Source organism: Pleurodeles waltl, chromosome 11, assembly GCF_031143425.1.
Source record: "Pleurodeles waltl isolate 20211129_DDA chromosome 11, aPleWal1.hap1.20221129, whole genome shotgun sequence".
NCBI lineage: Eukaryota > Metazoa > Chordata > Amphibia > Caudata > Salamandridae > Pleurodeles > Pleurodeles waltl.
In genome coordinates this window covers 433,685,825-433,701,816 of record NC_090450.1, presented here as the reverse complement: position 1 = coordinate 433,701,816, position 15,992 = coordinate 433,685,825, and the positions used below count along the sequence as shown (strand labels likewise).

At 41.1% G+C, this 15,992-nt stretch overlaps 1 protein-coding gene across 4 annotated transcripts in view; it reads left to right on the top strand.

The window, feature by feature from the left end:
* The window catches only part of PIK3CB (phosphatidylinositol-4,5-bisphosphate 3-kinase catalytic subunit beta), a 1,042,661-nt gene that overhangs the window by 431,255 nt on the left and 595,414 nt on the right, over nucleotides 1-15,992 (top strand). For all 4 annotated transcript variants that reach the window (XM_069213799.1, XM_069213795.1, XM_069213796.1 and 1 more), the window contains one exon: nucleotides 6,212-6,435. In XM_069213799.1, the coding sequence (XP_069069900.1) occupies nucleotides 6,212-6,435 (224 nt within the window). The remainder of the gene's footprint in view (nucleotides 1-6,211; nucleotides 6,436-15,992) is intronic.

The window sequence follows — 15,992 nt, the reverse complement described above, 5'->3', positions numbered from 1 at the left end:
GAAGACAGCCCTCAGCTCGAAGTTGGCAGGGTCACCGTGGCTACTTCCACCTCTGCCAAAGACAGCCCCGAGCTTTGGATTAGTGATGCCTGCAGTTAAAAAAAAAAAAAAGAAAAAAAAAAATTAAGAAAAAAAAAAAAAAAAACTCCTTGGCTGCATCTAGCCTCTGCTCAGGGAGGGCAACGTCATCTGCTGGCAGTCTGCTGCATCGTCAGCCTTACAAGGAGATCTTTTAAACGATTGCTCTAGAAGAGCATAAGGATCTGGACGGGTTTTTGGATGCAGACCCACAGGGGATGCAGAGCTTCGCAAAACTCACGGATGAAGAGCTGATTAATGACACTGAGGTCAGAGCTTAGCCTGTGAGTTATTATAGTTATGATGGTAATCTTATGGCTGTTATGAGTGCTGGAATTAAAATCTCCCCCCACGCCACTACCTTGGATGCGGTCTCTAGCATGGCATCTAGCTTGTCTAGTATACTCTCACCCAATGCGGCTCCACCTGCCCCCCCCCCCCCCCCCCCCCCCCCACCAAAAAAAAAAAATGCTCAAACAAGCCCCTCCACGTGCAAGTCTGTGCATTCGGAGTCTAGTGGATAATAGTTTGAAGGCGAATACCGGTCCTTTGAAATGTTAGTCTGAATATGAGACAGTCAGAAATACTGTGGGCAAGATAGCCCAAACCATAATCTGCTCTATGAAATGTAAAACTCATCTGATCAAGCAGGGGCCAGCTGAGACTGGGGACACCATTCAACTAGACCCTCAAGTTATGCCACAGGACATCCCATAGGCTTTCTTCTTGTCAGATTACTCTGATGATGATTTTCTAGACCCAGAAATGGATAAGGGCACGTGCAAGCTAAATGGGGCTTACAGAGAAAGGATCCCAAGATATATCCCAATATAAGCCTCATACAGAGAAAAGTGTGAGCATCTGACTGTGGAGACGATTAATCTGATAGGCAGCTACAACGGGACCTCTCTGCAAATGAAATCGTAGGAGATCCAGTAATTCACTTTCGAGAGGAATTGGCCTCTACCCAGCTAATTGCACAGGGCCAGATGCAGCAGCCCTCTCCAGAGGACCACCCTCACTGGCCTCCATCTATAATTTGTTGAGTGTTCATAGACGAATACAAAAAGGTCTCGCCACACTCATGACATCACATTTGAAGACTCAAGCAGTGCCATGGCACATGTCCGAACAGCTGAACTTCATTAGCATAAGAGTAACTGAAGCCGACTGAAGGTTTGAGTTGGAGAATCAGACCAAGGGTTTGGTAGAGCAACTTGAAGATCATGAGAATGTCACAAAAGAACTCACACAGAAGGTGAAGGATTTAGAGTACAGGATACACTGAAAAAATCTAAGGGTTCAATTCCGACGGTGACGATCCCCAGATGTTTATAGTGCAGCTGTTTCGTCAAGATTTTCCAGTCTGGCAGAATGGAATATTGACTGTCAAATCCAGAGGCATCACAGATTTCCATTTTGTAGGCCAAAGCAGGCTAATGCTTCCAGCAATCCAAGATCTATTCTCATCTATGTGGGGAATGCCATCTTTCTCCAACTTCTCTATAATTCAGCACACCCGGGTAACCCCGATGAAGTTGGGAATATTACATTTTTTGCTAGGTCTCTGGGTGCTCTGGTGTTCCTGCAGAAGCCTTGTAAGCTCAAGGTCATATATATATATATATGCAACAGGTCTGCTCCTCCAAATCAGAACTCTATGCCAAAGGCCTTTTGGAATGATGACCTCAGGTGATTGACACATACTGTACTTCAAATAAACACTAGAGGTGTATCTGATCCTGCACGGTAGGGTCGCTCCGTTTTGCTGACTGAAGTTTGGGGGAGGGGGTCCTAGGTGCCGCTTCTGACAATGCCATTAACCAGGGCATGATTGTTTTATATATAAGCGGACACATGTTGAGGGAGGGCACTAATTGCGAGGATCATTCAAAGGGCACCAGAGAAAAAGTGTTCATGGACTCGTTTGGTGGAATGGTGTGTTTCATGGTGACATGAAGGGAGAGTTTTGGGCTTATGAGGGCAAGCCCACGGGCTGGTCCCCTGGTGAGCCATAGGTTGTGGCAGGCTGAGGGGCTGATCAGTACCTCCAAGGCTGAGGAGTTGAAAGAGGGTTGGGCTGCAGGGGTGGATTTGGGTGGGTTGAGGTTTTTCTTTCTTTTGTTTATATCACTGGTGTGATGATCAGAGTAGTTTATGATTATGATACTGTCCATTTATGGAATGAGCAAGTTAAGTAAAATATTACCTGCGCAAGACATGAGCATCCTAAGTTAGAACGTCAATGGTCGATGCTCGATTAAAATTTCAAAAGCTAAGAGAGTTATACATGACACGACCTTCATTGGCATGCCTGCTGGAAACGTATCTGATGTGAGTTGATTCACATAGGTTGAAAGGTTTAGGGTATCAGTTAATGAGGGCATTTAGTTATGAGAGACCATAAGGAGGTGTAGCAATTTTAGCTAGGGAACCTCATAGGTATGCACAGAGTTTCAAAGGGACAGTTTGTGTTGTTCGGTAATTGTGAATTGTATGGTGCTAATGAGGATGACCCAACAACAACGGAATAACTTTTGGTGCGGTTAGCTCTGTGGGAAGACCCGATAATTGTTTGTGGGGATTTTAATGTAACTGTGTCCGCTAGCATTGATGGCTGAAATAGGTCTTGTACGCCCTGGAAGATATACACATGAGCTGCCTTCCATCATCTGGTAGGTACATATGGATTGATTGACAGTTGGCGTTACACACACATGCGTTGCTCCTGGAGTACACATCATTCAATTCCTCATCAGAATCACTCCAGGCTATATATATTTGTATTACGTGAATTGGTTAGTAATATTTTGACTTTTCTTTTTCCACGCATATTGTTTGATTATACCCCGCTGCTGGCCACAGTTACTTTTTCTCAGGAGGGAGATACTGGCAGGAGTGAGCTCAAAAGATAGACTCTTGTCTGCTCGCTGTTAGCAGATTGTGGCGTGCTGTGATGTGAAAGAGACCCTATTGAATTTCTTTAGAGAGAATCAAGGTTTCTTTCCTCAGCTCTGTTTGGGATACCATGAAGGCCATGGTTTATGGCGCCACTCTCAGATTTGTTGTTCATCAGAATAAAGTGACAAACATGCAAAAGGAACCTTCACACCAGGAACTTCTCTAACTTGAGTATGCATAAGCAGATGTCTTAAATCTAAAGAAGCCGGAGGCGGAAGTTAGGGTGATTTATCAGAGACTTCTAAGGGTTAGATCTAAAATAACGTTTTTAGTCTGGGATAAAGTCCCCAGGGCATCTCAAACCTCTAAGTTAAATACCTTTGAAAACAGTGAGGAAATGGGATGCATGTTAGCATTACAGGTGATGGAGAGAACAAATAAGAATGCCAATGGGTGTATTAAAGACTTGAATAATATGCTTCAAATGGGCCCGGATTATGTCTTGAGGGTCTTTTTAGGCTTATTATGGTTTACTATATGGGGGAAACATATTTGTCTGCCCTAGGCAATATCAATCTTTGTTACCCCTGTTTTACATGGGGTGGTCTCAGAAAATGATCAGATAATTATGGATTTACCCATTACAGTGCTAGATATTTTAAAAGCTTTTAAAAATCTTCCTGTTGGTAAAGCAACAGGACCAGACGCATTGCCGTCAAAGTTTGATAAAACGTTTTTGTGTGTCCTTCTCAAATATTTTCTGCAGTTGGTAAAGTACATTGAGGGGACTGAGGATGCCCCACGCTCTTGGTGTGGGACATTGTGGCATTCTTAAAAAAAAAAAAAAAAAAAGGAAAAGATCCATACAACTGCTGTTCGTATCGACCTATATCTCTGAATGACTGTCATATCACAATCTATGCTAAAATATTGGCTATTCACATTGCCCATAGAATGGCAGGGTGGATGGACAGTATGCAGCATGGGTTCATCCCACATCGTGACTCATTAGCGCATGCTAATCTTGCACTATCAATATTTGATGTTGCAGGCACGCTTGGCATACCAGAAGGGATGATAATGTTGCATGCAGAAAAAGGTGTTTGTTCGGGCATACTAGCCTTTTCTATGGGCTACACTTGCCGCACTGGGTGTTGGATCCCAGATGATTGCCAGGATTCAGTCTCTCTCTTCCAGTTTGTCAGTGTGGGTCGTTTGCTGTGGTTCCAGTTCTGAAGTGTTTGGTATAAAAAGAGGTACACGTCAGGGGCATGCCCTTTGTCTCCACTAAGATTTACACTGTACCTTGAGCATTACTTGCGATATTCAAAAAATTCTGGGCCGCTGGCCCCTTTATGGATTAATGATTCAGTCTAGTGCATAGTTGCATATGCAGATAAATTGGCAGTATTTACATCTGATATGGATGCATCCATTGTGGCTTTGAGAAACAAGCTTTCACATTTGGGTCCTTATCATGTTATAAGTTTAATATGTGTAAGATACAATTTTTTTTTTTAATCAAGCCAGTCCAGAGTGTGAGATGCAATACGTAGAATCTGCACATTATCAGGGAGTCTGGCCCTCTCCGGTGGTTAAGAACATTGTGCCACTAAACCTGTTGTGGAGGAATCAAAGCAGGTTTTTGAGCACTGGAATAGGCTAACTTTGGACCTCATTGGGCACTGCAATGTGATTCAAATGGTGAACCTCCCAAAATGTTTAAACCTATTCAGGGCCATTCCTCTATATTTAATGGTTGCCTTCTTTTCTCGGGTAGAAAGGTCTTGGGCACAGTTCATTTTGAACTTTAAGTGCCTTTGCCGTGTCACCAAATACTTCATCTTGCAAAACAGAACGGGGGTTATTTGCTTTTGAACTTAGTTTTATTTCTTTGCTGCTTGATCTGAGCGCATGTTTTAAGTGATCATTTTTCACAAGTATTGGTATTTATGATCCTTGTATTTTGCATCCAGCCCACAGGTACGATTTCACAACTCTTCATATTTCAAGCTCACATGCTTCAAGACTCTTCTGGTGTTCTGTCAGGTTTGCCACAGTCTCAAGGAAAGACTCCCAATTGGGTCTTTATGGGTCAATCCTGATTTTCCTTCTTTTTCTTCTGATTTGCATTGGCAGATTGGTCTAGGTCATGCCTGCTGTCTGTCTGGCAGTTGTTTGCAGGATGTCAGGTTTTATCTTTCTCCAAGCTAGGCCCTCATTTGGCAGTTCCGAACATATGCCTTTTAAAATACTTACTGATTAACTTGATTGTGGAAGACACTTTTAAAGAGTCAGGAATGTTGAATCGTATACAATAAATCGAACGCTTGTGCAGAGCCTGCTGCAGATGTAGTATTAGTCAATTCTGTTAGCTGTTTATTTCGGACCAACCTCACAATATACCTGTTATAGCTTCTAAATGGACTGGTAAAATGTTGATGCAAGTGAGAGTTGACACGATCAATTAATTTATCCAGTTGAATAACCTATTTGTGAATATATCTAGACTGAAAGTTCATCATTTTAGGATTGTTCAAGATATCTATCATACTCCAAATCGATTATTCAAATGGAGTTGTCGCACGAGTTCAGAATGTTTTTGCTGCGGTGAGACAGTGCAGATACTGTTCATATTTTCTGCTTTTGTAGGGTGCTACTTGATTACTGGAAGGTGGTCTTCGACAAGATTTCCAGAGTTACCCAAAACCCTATTTATCCATTGGCACAGCTGATAATCCCAGGCACTTCAGTGGATTTTTCCTTCAAAGTGAAAGGCATTACTTCTATTTATGATTTTTATCAGCTAGGATTTTGGTTGCACTACATTGGCTCGATATATACCCACCATTGGTCATCCGGTATAAGCAGTTCATTGATATATATGAGCTTGAGCTATCCCTCCTGAAGATGATTCCTGGAAAAAAAATATTTCAGACAAATGTGGTGTCTGGTAGACATCAGTGCAGTGACTGGTACATGTGTGGGGATCCTTAGATTTTGGTTTAATTGGCAGCTTGCCTCTTTTGTGTGATCTGATAGCTCTTTCTTCTAGTTTTCTTTGATGGTGTTAAGAACCATCAGAGGAGTTGTACCATTGCGTTGTTTTTAACAGTGTAAAAATGTATGGCAAATTAATAAAAATGCAATAAAAAAATGTAATTAAAAAGAAAGGAATTGTAGAGTATAGCAATGACCTGTGTGACCTGAATAACGTATTTCACCTTTCCAGGCTTACATGAATTTGATGCCCTCAAGGACCCAGAAGTGAAAGAATTTCGTAATAAGATGCGTAGAATCAGTGAAGCAAAGATGCAGTCACTTCAGGGACTGTCTTGGATAGACTGGTTGAAGCGCACCTTCCCTCCAGAGCTAGAACCCTCCATCCCAGAAAACTACCAAGACCGACTCTTCGGAGGACATCTTGTGGTGTCAGTTCATTTTGAGGACTGCCAGGTAGGTGCGTGGAATGCATTTTTGACTTTGTAATGTTTTTGTATCGCTACTTAAGTCAACTTTTAAATAAAGGTCATTTTAGTACTTGACCCAATAGATCCCCTCCTTACATTGAAAAAGGGGTATGTGGCTGGCACAAACAAAAAGATTTTGTCTTGGTGTACCAATAGTCATGGCAGCTGATTCTGTCGCAGAAGATTTTTATATTTCCTTTACATGTGGCAAAACACTTGGTATTGAGGTGGTGATAGCCACTGAGGTATAACACATCTTCCAGATTATGCATTGCTGCACACTATTGATCAAATGTAGTGCCATGATGTATTCTACTTTACTCTACTTGATCAAATTGGACATTCACTGGTGCTTTGCTTCCTCTTAGTTTGCCATATGGTTTACCATGCTGTGTTGTGCTACTACTTTGACCAGTAGCAAGTAATTTTTTAACTCGAGTTCACTTCTTCATTAGGTGGGTTGTTGTCTTTTAATTTTGAAAGTGAGAATCCTTGGAGAGAAGGGATGTAGGAGCATTTACAACCCTTGGCATTTTACTTCTCCATTTAAGTTCTCTTGGTTGTGTGTTTGCATAAAGATATCTCTCAGGGAAAGGAACACTTGTAACGGTATACCAAAAGAGTTTTAATCCTGCATCGTACCCCCTTCTTAAGAAATGGGACTCTTCTCATCTAGAGGTTAGGTTACTAGCCTGTTTCCTTAGCTGTTAGAAATCCAGCAGTATGCACCTACATTCCATGCATGCTCATTTGAATGCGTCCAACATTGCTTCTCTGTCCGTGCACTGCACAACCTCTCCAGTTGCTTGATTTCTGCCAGAATGTGGGCCTCAGTATTTTGTGTTTTTTCTTCTTCAAGATCACGGTCTTCATTTTTTACCGCTCCTACTCCACACTCATTGTTGGAAGTTATTTCCTTCTTTTTGCCTTTGTTGAACAGCTTATGATCCAGTGCTCCTGTTCAAAGCAAATTTGTATTACAACACGCCATTGCCCCTGACTCCAATATGTCATCTCAAAAGACGATTAGAGTGAAATGACTCATGCCAGTGATCTGAGCTGTGGAAAGGTGTGGTGTTTATCTGCAATCCCTCAAGTTGAACAATTGATATTTGTGGATGAGCTTGACACTATTTGTGGATTTAAACCTTCCTTATACAAAATCTTACCTTGTTGGTCGCTGGTACCAACTCCACACTTCTAGGAGGTAGGTATTTGATGTGAAGGTACTTATATAAAGCAGCATCACTGGCACAGTCCTACTAGCCAGTTCAAAATGTTCCTGAAGAGCTGTGGGAGAGCAACATGTGTACATCAGAAGTTCTCATAATTGAAAGTGCTTTAAAAGTTGTGAGGCATAATTAATATTTGACTAAAACATTATGTGAAAATAATTTTGAACGTATATCAAAATGTCGATACACCATAATAATGGCACACTGCTAGGGGCGTGTCCATCAGTGCCTAATATGTTTGATAAGTTCCCCGGTCACTATGGATTTAAACAAACATTGTATGTTTTAAAAACTGTCATTCAGGTAGTTGCAGACAGTCATCTGCCTTTCTTTGGGCTTTATTTTGGTTAAATATTATGTATCAATTCAATTGTATCAATTTTTTCAATTTATTTATTCATGATACAGAACTCACATGGAGATCCACGTAAAATGCAATTTTTTTTACCAGTTATTTCAATAGTGTAAATAATACAATTTTAAAAACACTTAGATTTTTTTTTAAAATTCCATAATAAAACAATTCATTTGGTGGAACATAAAGGGCCTGCAATAATTCTGATACAGATTAATACAATTTTAAAAAACACTTCAAAAAAATTTAAAATTCTGTAGCAAAAAACTTATTTGGTGGGACCTAAAGGGCCTTCAATACTTATGATACATAGAATAGGGAACATTCGAGGCAGATTGGGTGTAACCATTTCGGACGATATGGCAACAGAGCTGGGCAGAGATAAAGAACATGGTTCAGATCTTGGATACCATTCTGACAGAAATTACAGATCGGCGAGGACGGTTACCATCTAGCACATAATACATTGAGCGTAATCAGAATCAGTCAGAATCATCTGATCCCATACGGCAGGTTCCAAATAAGATTGGGCTGCATTTCGTCAGTGACACAGAATCTAACACAGATTAGAAACTCCGCTTGTGTGAACAGGCCTTTCTATCCAAGCTAAGGCTTAAAGACCAAGATGCTTGCCTAAGATTGTTTTTTGACGGAGAAGGTGTAAAAACAAGATGGGAATCTAAATTTAAAAAATCCAGGGCATAAATAAAATTCCTACCAATGGTATACTTTGCCCTACTGTCTACTAAAATTTATTTCTTTAGCAGAGACCTTAAAGAATCATAATCACTCTTCTGTAAACTAACCACCCAGCATACCACCTCATCCAGATCTTGCACAAATGTGGTTCTTAGGCCCATCTCCAGCTTTAACACTGCTGCTGAGGAAGCCAAACTGACAGAAGATAATTTTCTAAGAACCCAGCCCTCTAGCTTGGCTGAGAACCCCCATTTAGAGATTCCAACTTGCTCCAAACCATAGAGCAAAGAAGATGGATTTTTTTGCCCAGAATAACTCTAAAAGATATTTAAAGTGTCTCCTGCCAGATGCCATATAGAGGGAGCCCAGGCCATTAGCTTGGGATTGTGCCTTACTTGAATTATGCTCTATGTGTATCATATCACTGAGGTTCCCACAAACTATATTCCCTAAGAAAAGGTACAATTTTACTATTTCCAACTTCTGTGGCCCCAAGGACCAACATAATTTATCATATTTAAGTTTCTTCTTAACATGGAAGCACAAAATCTTACTTTTATAGCAACTTATCTTTAAGAAGTGGGCCTCTGTAAACTGCTGCAAAGCCTGCAGGACATTACTTAATCCTTTTGTGGTGAGGTACAAAATAATGATATAATCTGTGTAAAGTAAGCAGGTTATCGGCCTACCCCCAACATGGGGGTGAAGCCCTCACTCTGGGCCAAATAGCAGGGCAGGACTGAAATGTACAGAGAAATTAGCAACGGTGCTAACAAACACCCTTGTTTTAGTCAATTCAAGGTAGGAATGTCATGAGACAAACCTCTTATTGCCACCTGACAGCACCTTACACCAGGTGGCGGAATAAAGGGCGATGACCAGATCAAACAGGATACTTGGCATACCCAATCTTGCAAGCTTTCTCCATAACGTAGCCTGATCTATTTTATCAAATGCGTGGAGAAATCTATAAAAACTGCATAAATCACCCCCCTCTCATAGAAACATATTTTCATAAAATACCTGAAGGGCTGAGATGTTATCAATTGTTTGGTGCTTCTTTCTGAACCCAAATTTCTCTAGAGGGATAATTATTTTTCTTTCTGCCCACTCACTAACCTGAGACGGCAAGCATTTAGCAAATACATTGCCAGCCGTATCAAGCAGAGCGATCTGTCGATAGTTCCCAGGACAACTTCGATCTCCCTTCTTGAATAACGGAGCAATAATACTGCCCTTACAAGATAGAGGAATTTCCCTAGTTTCATAACACTGAAAGACCTGAAACAAAATCTTACTCCAATTAGGGGTATCATGTTTTAAAACTAAAATAGGGATTTAATCCATCCCCATTGCTGCTGACCTATGCATGCCTCTAATAACCTCCTCAATTTATTTTGCAGAGGGGGAAGCATATGAAGGAGAGTTGCCACCAGCTAAAGATCGCTCCTCTAATATCTCATTTGTGGCGTAAAGTTCTGAGACGGAGGTGGACCAACTTGCTTCATTGATGACCATTAGGAGCAATGTGGTTCTTGAGCCACATCCTTCAGTCACTAACGACCAAAACCGCCTAGACTGGCCTTTAACTGCTGCTTTCCTGATATTGACCCAAAATTTGTCACTTACACCTCTTTTTAAACGTGTCCTCAACCTCCTCCTTTTTAGCTGGTACAACTGAATATTTATTTCCCAGGAGTATTCCCTTTATTGTTTATGGATGAGGGCATTAATATCTCTATTTAATAAAAGTAATGGACAAGGTTTTGCCATGATCTTACCCTTGGTCGTCTGGCGAGAGCTCTTAAGCAGCTGCTGAGAACTTCTCAAACACATTTCCGGCCCAGCTTTTAAGATTTTCTGAGGTGGTTTCTAATTTACTTTTCAACCCCTCAAATCCTACCATAGGACCAATGTGTTCTTCCCGTTTTAATATAAAATTTTGATTTAGTCCCATCATAACCCCAAATCTCATTAGGGAGCACTTTCAGGTTAGGAGACACAACCAGAATATTATGGTCACTAAACACTGTCTCTAACACTTTTATATTGTATACAAAAACAGAATGCATGACAACCTGTCACCACATAGTCTAAGACTGTCGCTCCCCCTAATGATTTATGTGTATATTGTGCTGGTGAGCCTGAGGGAAGTCTGCCATTTGCTATGATACAATCACTCATCTTCAGTTGCTCAAGGAAGAGCTTCCCTCTCTTTCTGTTCTTATTTAATGCAAAAAAACACTTAGGGGAATTTGATAAGCTTCCTCTCTTTCCTCATCCCACAATTGGAGGAGCGCAAAACTCAAGACTTTACAGTTTAGGTTCCCTACTAAAATAATTCGAAGTGCAGGCTTCCTATCACAGAATTTATTAATAAATTAAAATACCTTATCCAGGAGAAGATCATGTGTGGGCACTAGAGAATATAAGCATTTACCAGTAACAAGGGAGCCAAATCGGGCACCCTGCCTACGCCGTACAAAATTATAGCCATAAACAAGTTGCTAAGGTCTCTAAAACATTCCTAATGACATTTAAGCCTATTAGTCAACAGGTAAGCTACCCCACCCTTTGCATGACCGCTCCTGGAATGGGTAGCATTGCAATAAAAAAATAATTATCACACAAGAGCTCCCCATCACACCAAGTCTCTTGTAAGAAAATTAAATCTACATTTAATGAATTCAAAAAATCAAAATTTTCCCTGTTATTTCTAATGCTAGCAATATTTCAGGAGACGACAGTAAGCTTATTGCTAATCTAATAATGCTGATGGGTGAGACAGAACTAATTAAAACACCTAGTAGCCAATTCCAGGAGTAAGAGTTAGCACTTGACTCTTGAGGGGAACACTTCAGAGGATCCCTAAATGTCACCTGCATGCAATGCCTCCCTAAGGAGACTTTTAGTCCCCATTGGCTCAGAGGAGGACTGTTAATATGGCCGAGGGACTTAGTCCCTATTTTCCCAAATATTGGAAAAAAATCAATACCTTTGCAATGTAACCACTCTGAATTATTTATTTAAAATTTTGTTAACAATAGGTTTCAGATAGAAAGACACCCTTGTTTTAGGATCTTGGCCCAAGTCCTCCAGAGATACCAAATGAATGTTATCACTTTCAATTAACCTGTGACTGTATTTCAGAGAAACATTTCTATTCAATATTAAATCTGTATCGAAAAGATGGATAAAATCTAAATTAAAGGTATCCACGTAGTTCGGTCTCTGCTTCTTTCTCTCAAAGGGCAGTCGTTCTGACCGGAACTTATGACATGTTGGATCCACAAATGATTGAGCCAAGGGGTTCAGGGGCAACGTGCTCAAATGTAGTGATGGCATATTATGATCCGTAGATAACCCATCTTCTATCCCACTTGGGGGACTTAAAGGAACATCTAATACTTCAGTTTCTAAGTTGGAAAATGGTGGTTTCGAAGAGGTTCTTCCAATGTTTGTAATCCTTTAAGGGAAGGGGAATCCTCTGTAAATCGCACTTTTCGCAGACTTTCTTTTTGTGATTCTGCAATTCTGTTTCTTCGCCCCCTCTGATTTTTCTTGTTATTCATAGGCTTTTGCACCAGTGGACAGGTATCTAGTGTTGCTATGTCTAATTTAGGGCGATCCTTAAAGATTTGGAATACTTCCTGTTCCACACTCTGAGGTTCACAACTAAGACACCTCTCTGGTGAAAAGTCTATCAATACAAATTTGACAGGAGTATACGGGTCTCTCAACAGGAGCTTAATTCTTATGCGGCTTCTTAACCTGTGGCTTCCCAGCCTGAGAACAAAAATCAATCCCAGACTGGACAACCTTGTTCCTTGCCACAAGAAAACGTGGTAGTGGTATCGAATTGTAGTTACCTTCTTTACTAGTGGTAATTTCTTTCAGAATAGCTGTCACTGTATCAAAAATAGTCAGACTCCCCCACACATTTTTTTTTCAATAAATTTAGAATGGAAGAGAGAAGTCTCTCTAAACTGAGAAGGGAAGCAGAGACCTGCATATTTTGATTCAGGGGATTACGTGGGAGATTATAATTTATGCCCAAATCAGGAGTTGCCGAAAGATGTGAATACAAGAAGGGATGGTTTGAAGGGGTACTACTAAAAAGTTGAAGACCCATAGACAGTGGCTGGGGAGGAGACTGAAACATATCAGCACCCTGTTGTGGCCTGTATCTTTTATATAAATCTGTATCCAGGTGTGGAAGTGTAAAGTCATTCATCTGGGACCCAAAGTCCAATCTTTGTGGAAGAGCTTCTTTCCCAACTACAGCTACCCTTCCTAGGGCTGAGCCCTCAGAATAGCAAACAGGGGGCAGGGTAATACCATAAGGTGGGGAATCCACTTTTCATAAACCATGATAATCCATTTGGCAAGGGGCTATCTGGGATGAAGGAAGTTCATGTACTGCCTCTACAGGGCTGTTAGATAAAACTGACCCTTTGAGACTTGAGTGATATGGACATCTGAGCTGTGTTACTTTGCACAAATCCCCACTGCCAAAACAATTTGTATCTTGTAGTTCAGATGGAGCTTTCTCCTTTTCGTAAAAGGTAAAAATTTGATTTTTGCATTTAAGACTTGGGACTACAACATCCCTGTTGCAAAGAGGATTAGACTTAGTTTTCAAACAAGACCTCAATTTTGTTTGCAGTCATGGCAAAGCCAGCCAGGGAAAACACCACTCCTCTCTGTTCCCTGCAGGGTAATGTGTCTTCTTAGGAGCCACTTCGCGATACATGGGCTGCAACAGTGAGAAGCCTTTACAGCCGCCACAGCCAAACGAAGCACAACCTCACTCCGGGGTCAGACAACTAACAACTAGTGTGGGTGCCTGCTTGTGCCCTGGGGGCACCAAAGAGTGTAATCCTCATTGGCTCACGGCGGGAACCAGCGGCAGCTCAATTCCTCAATGGTACTTCTCCTCAGGAAGCCTCCTGTGATGCTCTGGTGAGCAGACTGTGGCTGAGATAACTAAGAAGATCAACACTTCTTGATGTTTTTGGTATTTGTTTTTAGCATGCATGTGTCCATGAAATGCTGAGCATGGAGTAGCATGGGCCACACAATTCGCACAGGGTAAAGGGCAGTGGCGTTAGATGGCAATATTTAACAGCTTCCCAAAAAACAGTGGGGCAGGAACAGAAGAACCATGAAAAAAACCAACCTGGAAATGGGAGAGATGAGAGCCATGCTGGGGACCAAGCCGAATACCTAATACACCCACAAGTCGCTCTCTCCCCCATTACAGTCACCTGCGCCTTGCTTCACGTCTCACCGTACCTCTATGCAGTACCTCCTTACAGCAAGCCGCGACACGGCATGACCTGTCTCACAGCGGTGCGGCATGGTTCCACATTCTTTTGAGTAACTTGCTGCCAAATTATCCTGCTGCTGCCGCCGCTACTGGCAATCTACTCCTGATGCCTGCTGTTGTCACGGTGGCTACCCCTCCTCCTCGTCCTCCTCCTCTTCCTCCTCTTCCTCCTCTTCCTCCTCTTCCTCCTCTTCCTCCTCTTCCTCCTCCTCCTCCTACTCCTACTCCTCCTACTCCTCCTACTCCTCTTCCTCCTCCTCCTTCTACGTGCTGTCAGCCATCACAGTTCTCCAGCGGTCACTCACAGCTGTAAAACTCTATAGACTTAAAGAGATGATTATGATACAATGGAGTTACTGGCTGCTGTGGAAAAGTTTACTTGACATTGGTTATTATGTACATGTTCACTTATCAAAGCAAGCTCAAGTTAGAAATTGTGATAAAGATCTTTATCCATGAGACTCATGGTATCCAAAGTGGTGCCACAAAAAAATCTGTATTGCTCTCTCCATGGCAGAATACGCACGTGTGTAATGGTAAATTTATTTCCAACCCGTACCAAAATGCCATCTATTTCCATTGTGACTTGACAGTGTTGTAACATAACTGTAGTCAATGTCTTTTACAGGATATCGTTCTGTATTTACTTTTTCCTTTGTCCATCCTTGCTGCATGAAATTTTTTTACATGAGAAATGGGAAGTTATAAGAACATCTAATACAATTCCAACCAGTTATTCAGATCAGCATACTTAACTAGTGAATCCATACTGTATAGTGACCAATACGGTCCTGGAATAGAGTATCTTCCCCCTTAGAAAGGTAGCTGCCTTTTCAGCATTGTGTTTGCCGAAATGAATGATAAGGTCTCCTAAATAACAAAAATAGTTTCCCCAGATGAAGAGAGGACCTGTTGCAGAGCATCAGAAACATCTGGGGATTTTGTGACAGAAATGTATATTTAAAGCAGTTAATTTTAAAATCACAGATGCCTCTAAATGACGTGCCCCCTGCCCTGTTCGAGTACTCTACAAAAGAAAGGATAGGTTCTCCACTATGAGAATCGTATTTGCAAATAAAAGCACGCTGTTTTGTTAGTTTGCTTTCTGGGTACAGTTGATGGTATGGTTCTGTTGAATGCTCACGCTAGTCATTGTGGCAAAAGCAAAAGGGGTAGTGAGCATCCCTTTCACTTTCACCCCTATGAACAGCAGTCACAGCGGAATTCTAACCTTAGTTGAGTTGGGTATTAGAATTCAAGAAGATTTACTCAGTAAATATTGGTCTAAATTTAAATTTCCTTAATAACCGCTACATGTGTGTTCAGTGTATCTGTTGGGAAGATTTCGCCTCTTCAATGGTGATAAAAGTATTTTTGTCTTGGAATACATATCAGCCAGCTTTTCTCATGTTGTGGTATGTCTGTCAGTAGTGGATGAATTGGTCCTGGTCATAATATAGGGATTCTGGCAAAAGGAGTCCCAGCACCTTTGCCAGAATCATTGAGAAGATATCAGTGTTGTGTTTAAACCGAGTGTTTCCCTAATAGTAGGAAGATCCAGTGGATTCGTGCTTGCTTTCGGTATCAGCAAGGGAATAATAATGCAGTTGCACAAAGTGGATATTCAGCTGGATCCTAAACGAACTGAAGAATTTATCCAAAGCGGGAGCCAATTCTTTTTGTAATACTAGATTTTTTAAGTGGAAGCAGAAAAGGTAATAAATTCTGTTGTATTGTTGTTAGGAATTACTCTAATTGAAAGCTCTACCCGTCCAACAGTAATCCATGCCTGTAATGTTTCATTTACACCCATGCATAATTCTGACAAAGTTATTGTATTTGGTCTTTATTTATTTTCATACATTTTCACATTACTTCTCTTTTAGTGTTCTAATTAAGCAACATTTAACATCTTCAAATGTGAT